The sequence below is a fragment of the Siniperca chuatsi genome, linkage group LG20 (assembly GCF_020085105.1).
Source record: "Siniperca chuatsi isolate FFG_IHB_CAS linkage group LG20, ASM2008510v1, whole genome shotgun sequence".
Taxonomy (NCBI): domain Eukaryota; kingdom Metazoa; phylum Chordata; class Actinopteri; order Centrarchiformes; family Sinipercidae; genus Siniperca; species Siniperca chuatsi.
The window spans coordinates 17485850-17501983 of record NC_058061.1 but is presented as its reverse complement, the minus strand read 5'-3'; the positions used below and the strand labels follow the sequence as shown (position 1 = coordinate 17501983).

At 41.8% G+C, this 16134-nt stretch overlaps 1 protein-coding gene across 5 annotated transcripts; it reads left to right on the top strand.

Moving 5' to 3' along the window:
- Positions 1 to 15336, top strand: tmem184ba (transmembrane protein 184ba). Of its 5 annotated transcripts, none has more exons than XM_044178783.1 (10): positions 1 to 407; positions 481 to 547; positions 2713 to 2946; positions 3767 to 3932; positions 9298 to 9388; positions 9585 to 9752; positions 10167 to 10336; positions 10435 to 10629; positions 10987 to 11013; positions 11799 to 15336. In XM_044178783.1, exons 3-10 carry the CDS (start codon positions 2713 to 2715, stop codon positions 12026 to 12028), a joined length of 1281 nt encoding a protein of 426 aa, XP_044034718.1. In that variant the 5' UTR covers positions 1 to 407; positions 481 to 547; the 3' UTR covers positions 12029 to 15336. The 5 variants fall into 5 exon arrangements, with proteins under 5 accessions (XP_044034718.1, XP_044034717.1, XP_044034716.1 ...); XM_044178781.1 differs by having other exon boundaries at positions 2 to 407; positions 501 to 547; XM_044178782.1 differs by lacking the exon at positions 481 to 547.
- The last annotated feature ends 798 nt before the right edge of the window (positions 15337 to 16134 follow it).

Genomic DNA, 16134 nt, shown 5'->3' with positions numbered 1-16134 from the left:
ATTGGCTGCACAGGCTCGTCCTCGCGGAGTGGGCGGAGCTCGTGGTATCGGCAGTTAATCCTACAGGGATTGGTGTGAAGTCAACGGAGTGGAAAAAGAGAAGCGGAGAGTAATGACGGCGTTTACAGCTCTAACTTCAAAAACACTGACTAAGGACGATGTTAATGTACAGCCAGGAGCACTAAAAGGATAATATAGAAGTTTAACATGAGCGACAAAGTTTAGAGGCGAGTTTCTGGGGGGAGACGCAGAGTTTAACGGGGCAGTCTCAGAAAGGCTCAACATGGATGTCCGGGGAGCAACGGTGCGGCTCTGAGGAGAAATTAAGTCCGTTTTTGGGTTATTTCTGGTCGTGAGTTTGTGTGACGTGGCTGAGGAGGATTTTAAAGCAGCAGCATCTTTAACAGGTGAGCCTAGCCTCTAAAACAGGTTAGAAATACTTTGCCTTTACGGTAACATTTATTTACCCGACTAATAAAGTGTCTCCTCTGTAATCCCAGGCTTAAAATTCAGGCTCATCTGTGAATTGTTGTGGCTATTGGCTAAGGTAAGTCTTTTCAAGCTTTGCTGTTTGTGGTTCCTTTGTTTGAATTTGAGCTTAATTTCCATATTATTCAAGCTTGTTAAATCAGATTTACCCGCAGTAAAATAAAACCACTCTTATGGAAGAAATGTTAAAGCAAAGACAGAAGTGCCTACATGTTTTAGTGGCTCTGTGCTGAATAAATCCCAGTGTTGTTGTTGTTGTTGTTGTTGTTGCTGCTGCTGCTGCTTTAGCTAGTATGATTATCCAGTCTGGCTGTCACCCATATCATTACTTATTGTAAATTATAAACACACCCTGTCTGCCCCCCATCGCCCCTTTCCATCTGTTGCTTTATTTCTGACCCCCTGCCTCCCTGAAATATTATTCCTCTGTAACTGACCTTTTCTGCCTTTCAAATGAAACACACAGATGTCCCTTTGCTGTAGCACAGCATCCTTTCACGGTCACTGGTATTGTGTGTGTGTGTGTGTGTGTGTGTGTGTGTTTAATGTTCTTATATCCCGGTGGGGACTTTAATCTGAATGCACACTAACCCATGGGGACCTGTGTCACTGTGGGGACACAAATTGAGGTCCCCATGGGTAGAGACTGCTTTTTCAGGGTTAAGACTTGGTTTTAGGGTACAGGTTACAATTAGGTTAGGGTGAGGGTAAGGGTTAAGCTTAGGTATTTAGTTGTGATGGTTAAGGTTAGGGCTAGGGAAAGCATTATGTCAGTGACTGTCCCCCACGGGGATAGTGAAACAAACGTGTGTGTGTGTGTGGCTGCTGATGCCTTCACTTCTCCTTGTGGATCTGCTGATCCCTGGCAAACCAATACAAATGACCTGCTGCTACCACACACACACACAGGTCACACACATACACAAAAAGCGAAACCATAACTCCTCTCAGTCCCACATATAAAAGCGTGAAAGCAGCCTAATTCATGTTATACAACCACCAAATTAAATTATGTGAGTTTAACGTAAGTAGTGCTATAAAGAAACTAAGTGTGTGTGTGTGTGTGTGTGTGTGTGTGTGTGTGTGTGGAATAGCATTATGTCAGCCTGTCATTGTCCGTGCTGATTGTTTAATGTGCTATGTGACTTTTGGTTGCCATGCTATTCTGGCAGACGAGACATGACAGGTCAGAATGAAGGATACCCTCTCACTGTATCTCTTTCTCATTCAGTGACCATTTTTAGCACGTAAACCCACTCTTTTACTATTTATTATCTCTATTTGTGTCTGAAATGATGTGTGCGTATATTTGCATCAGCCCCCACTCCTCCATAACGCCAAGGTCTCCGTCTCCCCCAAGTTCAGTCTTATATGACAACTGTCTGTCAGTGTACAAGAACAAACGCACCCTGAGAGCATGGCTGTGTCACCTTGCAGACCGTGACATGCTGCTGCTTACGTAACATGTCTTCTGGCCACTTCAAGTCCAGTCATCTTCAGGAGCTGGAAGTGGATATGGCAGTATATATGACCTCTTTTGTTCATCTCCACCTAAATTTGGTCAGGCTCGTAGGCTGTTGATTCTTGTTTGACTCACTAGTCAGATATGGAAAGATTTTTTGTCACCATTACAAAACATTTTTAGAGTTTTTTTCTTATTTCCAAGGATAACTGGCCAACAAAACTGGCCTTTTGGTCTCAAAATACCAGAACGCCTTGCAGCTAAATGACATGTTGCTTTCTGTTAACTTGAAAAACACAGTATGCTATCAAGCTCACACGCTCCACCTACAACCACAGCTCAATAGTAGATGTTTGGGCATGTTATCTGGCAGCAGTCAAATGGCATTCTGGGAGAAAAATCTATTTTCTTTTCATAAAGTCCAATACAGATACATTTTGTACAAATGGCACACACAAACATCCTTGACTCATAGTGAAATGTTGTCCTGCAGTGTCTCTGTTTATCCTCTATCTGTCTTCCTATCACAGATTACACATTACATTGATAACATAGAGTGTGCGATCTATATTCAAGGTTGATGATTACTAGTGGATATGGATGTTCATACTTGTGTCATAGCATAGTCACTGTTTGAAAGGAGTTTTAGTAGTTTCTGTACACACACACACACACACACACACAGACTGATATGTCACCTTATTCTGTCTGATGGCTGCTTTAGAAAATGTGACAGCCTCTGTGTTCTGTGTCACTTCCAGATGTTGAGGATGTGGAGGCGGGACGTGCCGCTCTCAGAGAGGCTGGGGGAGGACTCTCCGCCGGCCGCAGCACCCGGCCTGCCGCCAACGGCAGCCCCGACGGGCCCCAACATTTCATGGCTTCCCGAAGCCCCACTGCTGACCCCAGACCAGCCTATCTTCCTCATGACTCCGGCGGCGCAGGCTGTGTCTGGCTTCTTCGTCTGGACCGCACTCATCCTCACCTGTCACCAGGTAAATGCTTCCAAACAGCATAAGGAGAGAGAGGGGGTTAAATCATCAGGTGTTTAATTCTAGTTAAACTGGGTAATACTTTATTTACTCAGCTGGAGATACAGATGTTGAGATTTGACTGAGCAGACTGGCTTTTCTGTGTGTGCGTGCCTGCTTGTGTGCGTGCCTGCTTGTGTGCGTGCGTGCGCGTGTGTTTTAATGCACAGGTGACATGATCCTGCAAGCACACACATCTGCTCAGGCCCAAAGAAGGGCAGGGGTTGCTTGGCAACATCCCTCGGCAGGTGTTTGTGATACAGAGCATGAATACACACAAACACGCACACACACAAGAGGTGAAACTTGATCGAGGTGGATGAAAAGGCTGTATGAAGTCTGGCTTTAAAAAAAACAAAAAAAAAAACAAAAAGCTGAATGGAGTTTATCTCTTTCACACATTCCTGTGATATGATGTCAGGTAATGTATTGATTGTTAAGGTCAGACTGGCAAGACAGCAAAGAGACATGATCTCTATCCACATAATGACAAACAAGTTAATTTTTTAGTTTCCAAGTCCTTTTTTTTTAAAGCTCATAAAAGCTTTGTTCCACACTAACTTGTCTTATTGTCCTAGTGTTTAAGCCCTTTGATACAGGCTTACTACTCTACAGCCATAGTAAGAACCAGGGATGTAACTTTTCCTACTTATGTTACTTAAGTTACTTTTTAATCTAGCCTGCACCATGCACGTTATTTTACACTGACGTAGTGCAGATGTTTTAAACTTTATGTATAAAAAGTCTATTCTGCTTAAAGAAGTGTCTCTTCTGTCTGTCCCAGATCTACATGCACCTGCGTTTTTACAGCTCACCTAGGGAGCAGCGCCACATTGTACGGATCCTCTTCATCGTTCCTATCTACGCCTTTGATTCATGGCTCAGCCTCCTCTTCTTCACCAACGACCAGTACTATGTGTACTTCGACACCGTCAGGGACTGCTATGAGGGTAAGGACATGCTTTCGTCTTCGTCCTGTGGGGCTCAGCCTGTGACTTGATGATGCAGTGATGATGCAGTTTTGTTAATACTGCCGATTCAGCAGACAAGGAGGGCGGCGGCAAAAAGATCTATAAACTGCTTTGACAGCACAGTACACAGGAACGCTCTTGCCTAAAGCTGAAGTCATTATGGTTGCTCAAAAAATAGCCAAAGCCACTCCACATTAGGTATGGTAAAATGGCAGTGACATTGCCATGTTAAGTAGTTTTTATTCCCACCCAGGATCCATGTAGGGTAAAACTCTGAGAAGAAATTACTGATTAAAATCCTTTCCCCTGATTTCGGCAACTTTTCCAGCTGAGTTGTTGAAACACATTGTGATCAAATCAAATTGGAGATGAACAGTCTCTCCGTCCACCCTTAACAGATTATAACACCCACACGGTGAGTGTTTATTTTGCAAAGTGTCCTCTCACCCTTACTAGATTCCTGCCTTCTGTCTCATATTACTGAACCTGTATTTACCTGTTTACTACATTTTGAATTATCTAGTAGCAGATAAGAAGAAACTTTACTTTTTTAAACATATACTTTTGTCAACACTAAAATGAACTATCATCTCTACACATGAAAGAATACAAGTCTACGAAAAAATTTTTACTTGAAGTTTTGAAACTGCAGTGCTCTCCTCTTGGACTGAGAGGCTTGAAATGAGCCTAGACTTAACCTTGGAGGATGTTGGCGATTGGTGGGACTTTTATTTTTTAATTTCATTTTTAATTGTGATGGTCCCACAGTCTATTTTGTAATTCCTTGTCTTAATGTTTGCATTTTACTGTGACATTTTAAACACCACAGTCATACCAAATCTTGCCCTGCTTGTTCAGAGTTTGGTTTTGAAATTATTTTTGAGTTGAGTTAGTGCGGCTGGAAGGGATGTAAACATGGAGCAATGGCTTACTGCTCACTGTAGCTTGAGTCCTTTAGAATATGGACTTATTTTATTATTTATTCGTGTCAGGTCAGAAAAGTTGAAGGAGATGATGAGCTGGCAGCTTTGCTGAGCGGATGAATGACGCAAACGGTGGTGTGGTGAAGGTAGCTGACTGCCTCCGCTCCTCATTCTCCAGTCAGTTGTGACGTTCAGGATAGAAATAGTCCGCTCAGTGTGACACTTGGCGCGGGCGTCACTTCCTGATTTGGCTAATTGATGATTTCACAATGCATTCAAATGTGGATCGGAGGTGCTCTATGTATGATTCTCCTTTTGGCAGGAAGTGCCGTCAGTATTATGGTCATCATATCACTCCCTCAGACAGATGGCTCTCCTCCTCCTTTTACTCTCCTCATCTCTTGACACGATCTTCCCTCCCTCCACCTCACGCTCAACCAAATCTTTTTCAGTAACTTTCCACCTTATCTTTGTCTGCTCCCTCTCCTCTGCCTCCTCTCTTCCTCCTGTTTGCCTTCCCCTTCCCACAATGCTGCTGAGCCCTGCCCAGATCTTCTCCTGAGCAAGGATGACCGACCTGTTGCATGGCAACTGCGCTCACAAATCTTCCTCATCAACCAGAATGGCTGCGTCAGATAATGAGTTTCTCTCAACCAAACTTGCTTGCAAAGTTTCCATTCTCATTGTATGTGGGCCTACTGTATCACCGTGGCAACTAGCACCGCCGATGGGGGTCCTTGGAGAGAAGTGAAAGAGCATAATGGTAAACAGCAGAGACGCAGAGAAAGCCACTCAGAGCAGATCAACTAGTTCTCATCACTCAGCTCTGTACACTAGCTTTTGTGTTTACGTCAGACAGTGAACTGGCATGTATTGTATCTTATTACCTTAGTATTGTCTGACAGGCGTCTGACATCAGACGGGATATCACAGAAGGCAGTGACGAAGTTCTAGTGTGTGGGTGGAGTAGCGGTAATGTCAGTGAGAAAAGGACAATTTAATAACTCAGCAGCAGACAGCTGACGTAACAAGAATCACACACACACACACCATGGCACACACCCAAAGATATGTCAGATTTTCATAACATGCACCCGTCACGCTCACTTTATTTTACCTCACATGCACAGTCACACAAACCGAGAGAGTGAGGGAGTGTGCGTTAACAGGATTAGCCTGGCTGTGTTTTTTTTTTTTATGAGCTTCTTGGTCGTCATCACCCTCTCACTGAAGCAGCACAGAGGAGAGGTAATCCACTGGTCACAAGAGACAGTCAGGTGAATCTCAGTCACACAGGGAGAGGTGTGTGAGTGTGTGTGTGTGTTGGTGTGGGGAGGTTTTGATCTTCTATCCTCGTGAGAGCTCGCTTTGAGATTCTCGCCCAGAACGTGAAGATGTTTCTGCAGCTTGAGGAAGTGTTTATTATGAAGGAAAGATTTATGGGTAGGCTTGTGTAAACCAGTGAAGGGTCTTCAGAGGGATGGAAACGTGTGTGTGTGTGTGTGTGTGTGTGTGTGTGTGCGTGTGCGTGTGTACATTATGTTTGACAGTCAGTCCACTCAGTCGTCTGCTTTGTGTTCTTTATTATGTTACATAGTTGATAGTATTTTATCAAATCTGAATCCATTATCACACGTATTTAGGTTTAGCTCTTCACATTTTTAAGTAGGGTTTTTTACTGTAGTGGTTATTAGGGTTTATAACACATTTAACAAAGTCTGCACAATCTGAAATCTCTACATATTTCAGTCCTCTTTTCTCAACATACTGTAATGGCTGTGTAAAGCTTTCACTATGAGGATTTACAACATTATGGAACATTATTCCCTCCACAGTTTTTTAGGTCATCATTACACGCTGGGCATAAGACAAAGGTGGAAAGCCATCTGAGAAAGGATTACTGTATTTCATAAGTAAGACACTGGAATCATGAATTATTTGCAGAATTAGGCCAGGTATTAAAACTGAAAACACAGGATTAAATTAATAAACTTTTCTGATCCTGCTGAAGGTTTCTTTGCATCAGTGATGTTTGTAAACACAATAATAAAACTGATCAAAACACTAGTAAACTGATCACATTTCAAAAGTTATTACTTTAGAAAATTGTATAATACTTATAAAATAGACTTATTGACTAGTGTTGAAAATGATGTGAGAAGATGGTGATGATGAATGTGCAGGTGGACATACATACCAATATTCAGCCATTTTGAAGAATGTGCTTGATGTCTCAGACTGGACGTCGGCCTCTTTCGGGTCCTTGGCAGCTTCTTCAACAAGGGAGTCTGTTTCAGTTGTGTCCCTGCGACGTCTCAGAATGCTCCCTGGTCCTGCAGTCTAATATGAGGCAGGCTGCCAGCTGACGTCTGGCTCAGCCTCCTCAGTGTCCATTATCACTCTGCAGGTGTCAGGGTGGGAGCTCTGAGGGAGGCTGCAAGTAAAGACCGGATGCTGCAGAACCTCCAGGGGTTTGATGTGCAGGTCTGCATCCAGCTGCAGTATCCTCTTGACCAGATCTACTAATAGATGCTGGTCTCTTTGGTGTCCACTGTTCATCTTCATCATCTGCTTAAAGTCATCAAGACACTTGAGCCTGATGTATCTAGTATCCTGAGCGTAGAACCCTGTCTCATAAGCAAACTGCTCTGGGGTCTCAAATCTCCAGCGCTGCTGGCTGTTCTGCTGTCTGTGGAAGTAATAATCGGTTCCATTTGCACAGGATGCGCCAGGCCAGAGTCAATAAGTTTCACTTTGAGTCTGCTGGCAGTCCACAAATTTGTAAAATTGTCAGGTTTGAGGTCTGCATGTACAATTCCCATGGACCTCAGGTGGGACAGAGCTGTGGCCAGCTGACGTATAATTGCTCACAGCTCTGCCATGGGAAGACCCTGGTTGTTTCTGTCCTCCCTGTCAGCGTACAGGCTTTGCTCCAGGAGTTCGAAGTCAAGGCAGATGTGATCCTTGTCGAAGAAAAAGCCATTCCACCTCACGATAATGTGTCTGCATCCAGACACTGCAGCCGCTTCAGGATGGCAAATTCCTCTCTTGCCTGTCGAACGATTTCAAACTGTTCCTTGTTCAGCTGCCTGCTGCATCTGGAAACGACACTGTGACAGTGGTGAGCGTGAACCAAAACAGTAAAGTTGCAGCCAGACAGCTAAACAATGAGCTGAAACTGAGAATAAACTCTGTAAAGCCGAGGGGAGCTGCAGATTTGGGTGATAATTTTCTCTCCCCTTTTACATTGACACATTGTTTTCACATTGTTATTTGATACATTGTTTTAAAAAACCTGATTGTATATAATATATGTTAATATTTTGCCTTGTAAAAATGATTTTATGCAGGAATTTTATGTTCAATTGACCAACTTTTGGCAGGTGAGAAAGGAAGATCATTTTGGACACTGGTCATCCTGAGTACATAAATGTAAAATGTTTTAACACTGAATCAAGGGATGGTATGTAAACCGATTTCAGACTTTGAGGTCATGCCTTAGTACAGTTTCTGAAACTGTTGGTGTGACCTTTTACAGTGAGATTTTTCAGAAATGACATGTTGTTATGCCTTTAATAACATTTTTATTCAGGGTGATGAGTTGCTGGTTTTGAACATCAATCAGCACAGTCTGTTAGAACATTACACATAAATAACACATTACGATTCTGCAATATGTTTCCTTTCAGATGTCAAAACAAATGTGACAGGAAGTGATGTGTTTTGTGTTTGTGTGACTGTTTGGGGGTCTGTGGTTGACTGAATGATTCACTCTGCTACATGTTTTAGTTTGTGGTATTACAGTGTAAACAGTTCCTCACAGTTACGTCTAGTTGCCATTTGCAGTTGCAGAAGACATTTTGACATGGCACAGTAGGAAATGCACACGTGTAAATAATGAAATTAATGATGGCTGAATTCCATTTAGCTGCCTTAGTTTCAGGGTCCTGGTATTGTGCATGTTGTCTCACTGTCACACTGTCATGGCTTACTGGGAAACTTGAATAGAGAGGAGCCATTGTTAATGTCATTAGTAACATTTTCCTACAGTGAGTCAAAATGTCTGCTGTGAAAAGGGCCAATTTAAAAAAAAGAACATGAAAGGTTTAACATTCAGTTATTATAGCACCACAAGCAGCAGATTTCTTTTTGTCAAGACCAATAAATAGAAAACAACTAATAAAAAAATTATCACAGATTCAGTTGGGGAAAGAAACTGAATCAGACTTGCTTTATAAATATTTTCTCATGCATACTCAATTGCCCATTCAAGTGACTGCAAAATTCAAAAATCAAGCCAAACAGTTCCCTCTAAAACATCTTGGTGGCTTTTGCAGGGCTACCATGATTATTAGAGTAAGTAAATAATGTCTGCATAGAGATAATAACAACCAACCCTCCCTCTCCTTGTTTGTCCCCAGCGTTTGTGATTTACAACTTCCTGAGTCTGTGCTATGAATACCTGGGAGGAGAGAGCGCCATCATGGCAGAGATCAGGGGAAAACCCATCGAGTAAGTCTCAGATTTCCCCAGTTGAAGGATTTGATTCTAAAACATTAAAGCATTAAACAAGGGTGTTTGAATAGCAGATGCTTTTTCATCTAAAGCAATCATTGTGCATATTTCCCTCGTTTTGCTGCTACAACACCTAATTCCCCACAAATATCAGAACGGCATTAAGTGTAAAACAGGTGTTTTGTCCCATCAGGTCCAGCTGTATGTACGGTACGTGCTGTCTCAGGGGAAAGGCCTACTCCATCGGCTTCCTGCGCTTCTGTAAGCAGGCCACTCTGCAGTTCTGCGTGGTCAAACCCCTCATGGCCGCCATCACCGTCATCCTGCAGGCCTACGGAAAGTACAAGGACGGAGACTTCAAGTAAGTGCCGCTAACAGGGAGGTGGGTAGGAGGTCTATTTTGGGTTAATATATTGTTTCTAATTGATGTAGCTGGAAATGAGAACATAGGAGCAGTTACCTAAACAGCTGTTTTACAAAAACATAAAATGCAGTACAGAAAAACATAGCCATCAGAAACTGATAACAAAGATGCCACCGACTTTAGAAAAATACAGGAACTTGTGGATTACTCCTTGCAATTTTTAGATTAAATGAATGTCCCAGACTGATCATCACCTCCGTCCTTAATCGTTTCAGTTTGGGACATTAATCTCTAATGGGAAATGTAGGCTTTTAGCATGACCTCCAACAATAGCAATCAGAACAAAACCAACCTATAAATCAACACCAACCCCACTAACATTGTTCTCTCTGACTTCTTCTCTCCCAACAGTGTTGCCGGCGGTTACCTGTACGTGACCATCATCTACAACATCTCAGTTAGCTTGTCTCTGTACGCCCTCTTCCTCTTTTACTTCTCCACCAGGGAGCTGCTCAGCCCTTACAGCCCCATGCTCAAGTTCTTGATGGTCAAGTCGGTCATCTTCCTCTCCTTCTGGCAGGGTAGGGAAACTGCACAGGACACAACATGCTTTTTATTAATATATGTATGTAAAGATTGCTTTATCTTCATTAAGTACCATCTTATCATTTGTGGTCAGGCATGTTGCTAGCCATCCTGGAGAAGTGCGGGGCCATCCCTCAGATTAACTCAGTGGAGGTGTCCGTTGGGGAGGGGACAGTCGCTGCTGGTTACCAGAACTTTATCATTTGCATCGAGATGTTTTTCGCGGCGCTGGCTCTGCGCCACGCTTTCACATACAAAGTCTACATGGACAAGAGTCTCGATTCACAAGGTGAGAAAGGGAAGAAAGAAGGACATTTACAGTATGCTTTGTAACACCACAGCAGACTTTACTGCACGTGTACTAAAGCATTTCATGTCTAAAAAATGGAAAGGTCTTAATATTCTAAAATAGCCTTCAACGTTCTGTTTTTTTCTCCAGTTTATTTCCATCTGTTCCAATGTGTATTTTCTTCTTCATTTCCCTTCTTTTATTAATCAAAATTCTCCCATGCTGTAATTTACTTCCTCTGTTTTTCACTTGTTACACTCTTGTGTCTCTCGTGTTTTTGTTTGGGTCATTTTCTCCTTTCCGGTTTCTACACATCCATCTTTATTTGTCTCTTTTCTTCTCTGCTGCATCATAAAGGATCTGTTCCTACATATGGAGAGTTTGGTAGGTTAAACACTGATGATGTTTACTTCCAAGATGTATTAATGTATTAATATCATGTATTAATTCATTATGTTAGTTTCTGTTTTGTTTTTTATCCAAGGTTTTGAATGTGTTGGTCCTGTAACTATTGCTGTCTTTCCATTTTGTCTCTTTCTTCTTGCTCCTATTCCTAAATCATTCCCACCCTCTTTTAATTTACTCTTTTTTTTCCTGTTCCTTCCTGTCTTGCATTCCTTGACATCACTGTGAAGTCAACCCTTTTTCCCTTTCCGTTCCTTCTCTAAATCACATCCACTGTCCCTGCACAATTCCTCGTTTTTCCCTCATTTGTCTTTCACCCATTCCCTCCTTTTGTCTCACTGTTTAACACCCTTTGAACCACTGATGCCCCGTTCTTCTCTTCTCCCACCCTTTTCTCCTTCCACTAAATCACTCCTCTTCGCACTCTATTCTTTCCTCTCTTCTCATCCTTCCCTCTTTTTCCCCCTTTTTCTTTTTCCTTCACCCTTCCTTCCTCCTCCTCCCCCCCTCCATTTGATTTGTTCCCTCATCCCTGCCTAAATCACTATAAATCCACCCTCCCTTAATGTTTTTCCCCCTTTTTCTTTCACCCCTTTCCTTCCTCTCCTTACTTTTCTCTCTTCTAAATCACTCCTACACCTTTCTACACTCCTCACTTCCTCTCGCCACTACCCTTTTCCTCTTCTTTTAAAACCCATTTACTCTCTTTCTCTTTCACCTCTTCTCCCGACCTCTAACTCTCTCGTCTCGTCTGCCTCCCGCAGGCCGCTGTGCCCCTATGAAGAGCATCTCCAGCAGCCTGAAGGAGACCATGAACCCAGGCGACATGGTCCAGGACGCCATCCACAACTTCTCCCCGGCCTACCAGCAGTACACCCAGCAGTCCACGTTGGAGCAGGGGGCGCCGCCGCCTGTCTCCCGCACCCACAGTGCCATCAGCGGCCGAGGCGACACAGAGAAGACTCTCCTGCTCAGCTCCGACGATGAATTCTAGAGCGGGAAATGTCACGTTTACAGCTGATTCAGATTCAGACTGTTTTAATGGCGGATGGTACTTAATCCTCCTGCTCAGCCGGTCCTCTTCAATGTGTGAATGATTAGAGAGTTGTGAGTTTGTTTTTCCTGTTTTTGAGACTGACCATGAATGCGAGGACATTTCAGCACCCACATTTCCCTAGCGTCTTATTTGGCTGCAACAACTGAGCTGATTTGGTGTTTAAACCCTTAGCCAGAAAATGAAATGGTTGTGTCTGTTTTTGGAAAGTTTGTGAGTCACACTTGTACATGCTGAATCATACTTGACTTTTGGAAACGAAAGTTTTCTGGCTTGGATAGAAGCTTAATTTCACATTTCAGCTCAGTCATGTGTCCTTCGCTTAAATGTGTTTCTCAGTGGCAGCGTAATCATCCTAATGGATGTCATTTTTTGGTTCTGGGTCTGGATTGGTCTGCATTTTGAAGGCCCTGTTGTTTTCAGATAGTCATTGGCTGTGTTTATCAAGCTTTCTCCAGTCATGAAAATCTTTAAAAAGTATAATTTGAATATACAACTTAATTATTAATTTGCAACAATTTAACAAATTGCTTGGTCTACAAATGCATTAATGTGCTTCAAACAGAAGCTGTTTTCAGTATCGCAGCAGTCTTGTAAAAATGCGGTGCAAAATTATGGAAAATATACATGTAGATCAACTGTAAATGAATTGTGGGATTTTAAGGGACATCCTTCACTGCAGTGTGGGGATGATTTTAAGCGAGACCAAGTCAAAAACATGTTAATGTCAGTTATATGGATCAACGTTGTTATTGATATTGGTGGAACAGATGAGCGCGAGGCAGAGCAGATTATAGATTATACAGTACATCTGCTCCTGTAGTCCAGTGGGCAGCAGGAGTGAAGGGCAGCAGAGCTGGTCAGGATTACACCGGTGTAATTGGGGAGTTATTGAAATGGCAGGGATTAAAGCTCTAGCTGGTTCACTCTGGCAGTAGACCTCTGCAGGCCACAATGTGGGTTAACTCTAATGAGGGAAAAACAGAAGATGAATATAGGTTAAAGCTAACTTTAGATGGCTGTTCTCAATAGAGGAGCTCTAGCATAGGAATGAAACCTTTCTTCTTTTAGTACATATATATATATATATATATGATTCCAAAAGGCAGACATTTAAAGTCAAACTGAAATTTAAATCCTCTCAGATTTTGTATGAGGAAAGAATCAAGCTATTGTGCATCATTTTCTGTTTTTCAAAAGAGAATAAACTCACTTTTGGACATACTTGCGGAAACAGCATCTGGGTGGGAGTTTCCCTTTGCAGCAGCTGACTGACATCTGAGAGACGCTGTTGCTAGGAGACACGCTGGCAACTTCTGTAGTGCGCTGCTGAGCACGTCATAACACTAAATCCTACGGACATTTTTAAGTTATTTTTTATTTCCACCTTTTTCAACAAGCACAAATAAAAACACAAATGATATACGTATATACTGATTACTTAGCAACGATTAATTTTCATTTCAGTCTGTCTTTAAATTTGTTTGAGTAGTTTAATTTTAAGGTAGCATGTTTTCAGAAATCCCATGTCACAACCTGATGTTCCTGATTGGCTCTGAGTACTTAAGAATTAGACGGTGTAGTCCCTCATTCGTCCAGGAGTGTTCCATCGTAGAAAAGGTTTCAGTCGTAGTCATCTGGACACTGTTTTCAGAATCAAGACGTTTCGGCTCCCATCCGGAAGTCATTCTCAATTGTGAAAATGGTCTGAGAACTCAGAAATTTAAGCTACTCTGTGTTGCTTAAGCCCTGCCCTCAGGAAGGAGTCTTCCTGAGTGTCCTGCCTAGTTTCACCTGAAACTGACCTTCTATTGTTTCAATGATGGCCCAGTAAACTTACTTAAGAATTAGTAAAAATCCATCCAAATCAAGTGAGTTTTCTGCATTTGCCCTGACACAGCCAGTGTAGTGAAGGACCATAGTCTTCGGCCTAACTTCATTTGTTTTGCACATTATACAGTTCTTATCCTGAGCTATGGTATATATTTTTATATGCTAAAAAAACTGAATATTAGCACAGTAAAATATATTCTGACAGTTAGACAGTCAATATTCTCTCAGAAATAACATGTAATGTGTAAACTTGAAATTGCTGCGTTTATTTCTGTTCCTCCAGGCAGTCTATGGTTGTTGGATTTAACACCGCAGTCAAAGCTTCTTTTGTTTTGTTTTTTTACACATTATTGAAGTTAATGAATCATACTGAGTCTGCCAACGTGTTTACTTTAACTATGTTCACTGCTCTGCTGTAGCTCTGTATGAACACCAGGGGGCCGTGTGGATATGAACACATTCACACTCTTATCTACAAGCAGTCAGTTAGTTATCGCGCACTTTATACCTGGTGCACATGTAACGCTTCGTCCAAGCACCAGTCTGTCACTTTATCTTCTCATCACTCTGTGTTTCTGTGTTTTTTTCATCGGAAAATATAAGCAAGCCCCAGCCTCAGACAGTGGTCATGTTATTTTTACATTTTTTATTTCTGCTTCTGCCTGACATAATATTGGTTTTAAACAGGAGAGAAGCCACGTCTGTGCACAGGAGCAGTGGCCTATTTTTAGACATTACTGAGTGTTGTCTGGATGATTGGGTTGCTGCATTTGGACATGGATACAAAGTGGATTATTCTGACCATGACTGAGCTTCATCCAGCTGCAAATGAACCTGTATTCCTTTTATATGCTACAAAAAGAACAATCCTCTGAGTTTTCTTATCAGGGTGGAAATGATGACGCCCAAACTGATGAAGTTTTTTAGTTGAATTACAGCTCCTAAAGACAGGTTTCCTTGCCTGATTATTATAATAGTTTACAATTTAAAAGCAGAGTAGACAGTATGTCAGTCGTACCGCACTTTGAGTGCCATAATTCACTGGCAAGCTTAAGACGCTCTTCATCCTCTTTCTCTACGTCGTTGTTATTTGATGACGTGTTAGATGTTCTCATCAGGTGGATCTGAATATAGCTGAGAAAATGCTACAGTAGACTAATGTTGTAAATACAGGTTTAAGTGCTGCCTACAGGAGGAGTAGTAGTGATGTGTGTTGAAATAGTCATGTATGCTGTAAAGGTCGAGCATCGGAGGGGGAAAAAATATCTAGTTTTGTATTTTTAATTCATAACTGTCTTTTTTTTATATCATTGACTGTTTTGGTTTTCAGTTCTTTGTATATTATAAAGCTGCTCTTGATGCTACTATTTTATGTCAAATGGATAAGTATAAGAAATAAAAGATATTTAACTGCTTGTCTGTTTTGTTTTGGTTTGGGTTTTTTGTGATATATACAGTATTTAAGAAAGCCACAGTAGGTAAAGGGTTTAAAGATCCCCATGATATGTTTCAAGACGTTTAAAAACATTGCTTTAAATATTTATTTTTGTCTGGTTATAGTGGGGGTTAAAAGGTTACTCCTTCTCCCTCATTGAAAAATCCTGAATCTATGAATATGCAAATATTATCCATCTGAAAAGACACACGATGTCTCCTACTTCCCTGAAAAGTCCATTCTCCGTGAACTGGAGGATTCAAGTTCCCACAACACACTGGTGTAGGTTGCATACTGGACCACGATTGGCTCCAAACTAGTTGTGATGTCACAAAATCCTGCTGGTACATAGTGATCTTAAACTGAGATTTAAAGTGAACATGGAGAAACGTTCCCCCTTTCAGCAGATGAATGTGAAAACAGACTTCTGGTGTCAAACTCTGCACACACATCATTCTGAACGTTAGAGGTCAAACATCCAGATGAAGCAACAAAACACATTTCTGAGTGGAGGGGTACTTTAATGAATCTTCAGTACTGTAATCCTTTTCTGCGAAGCGTAGCAATTTTACACATCAAAAATGTAACCTCTGTGCATGTCAGTGGTATTAAATCTCAAAATTAAGACATTTCCCATAACCCCATTGCTTCCTGCCACAATAGTGTTGCCTAATGGTCTAAAATCTAATGGCCTTTCACTCTTTTCACCATCTGCACTGTAGAAACACTGATCTCATTGTCGGTATGTTGATGAAATGAATGTAACATTGCATTAAAC

Excerpts from the sequence above, each read along its gene's own strand:
- tmem184ba (XM_044178782.1), top strand. The coding sequence starts at position 2,713 with ATGTTGAGGATGTGGAGGCGGGACGTGCCGCTCTCAGAGAGGCTGGGG. Across the intron at positions 10,630-10,986 it reads CAAGAGTCTCGATTCACAAG|GATCTGTTCCTACATATGGA; the intron begins GTGAGAAAGGGA and ends TGCATCATAAAG. Across the intron at positions 11,014-11,798 it reads TCCTACATATGGAGAGTTTG|GCCGCTGTGCCCCTATGAAG; the intron begins GTAGGTTAAACA and ends TGCCTCCCGCAG.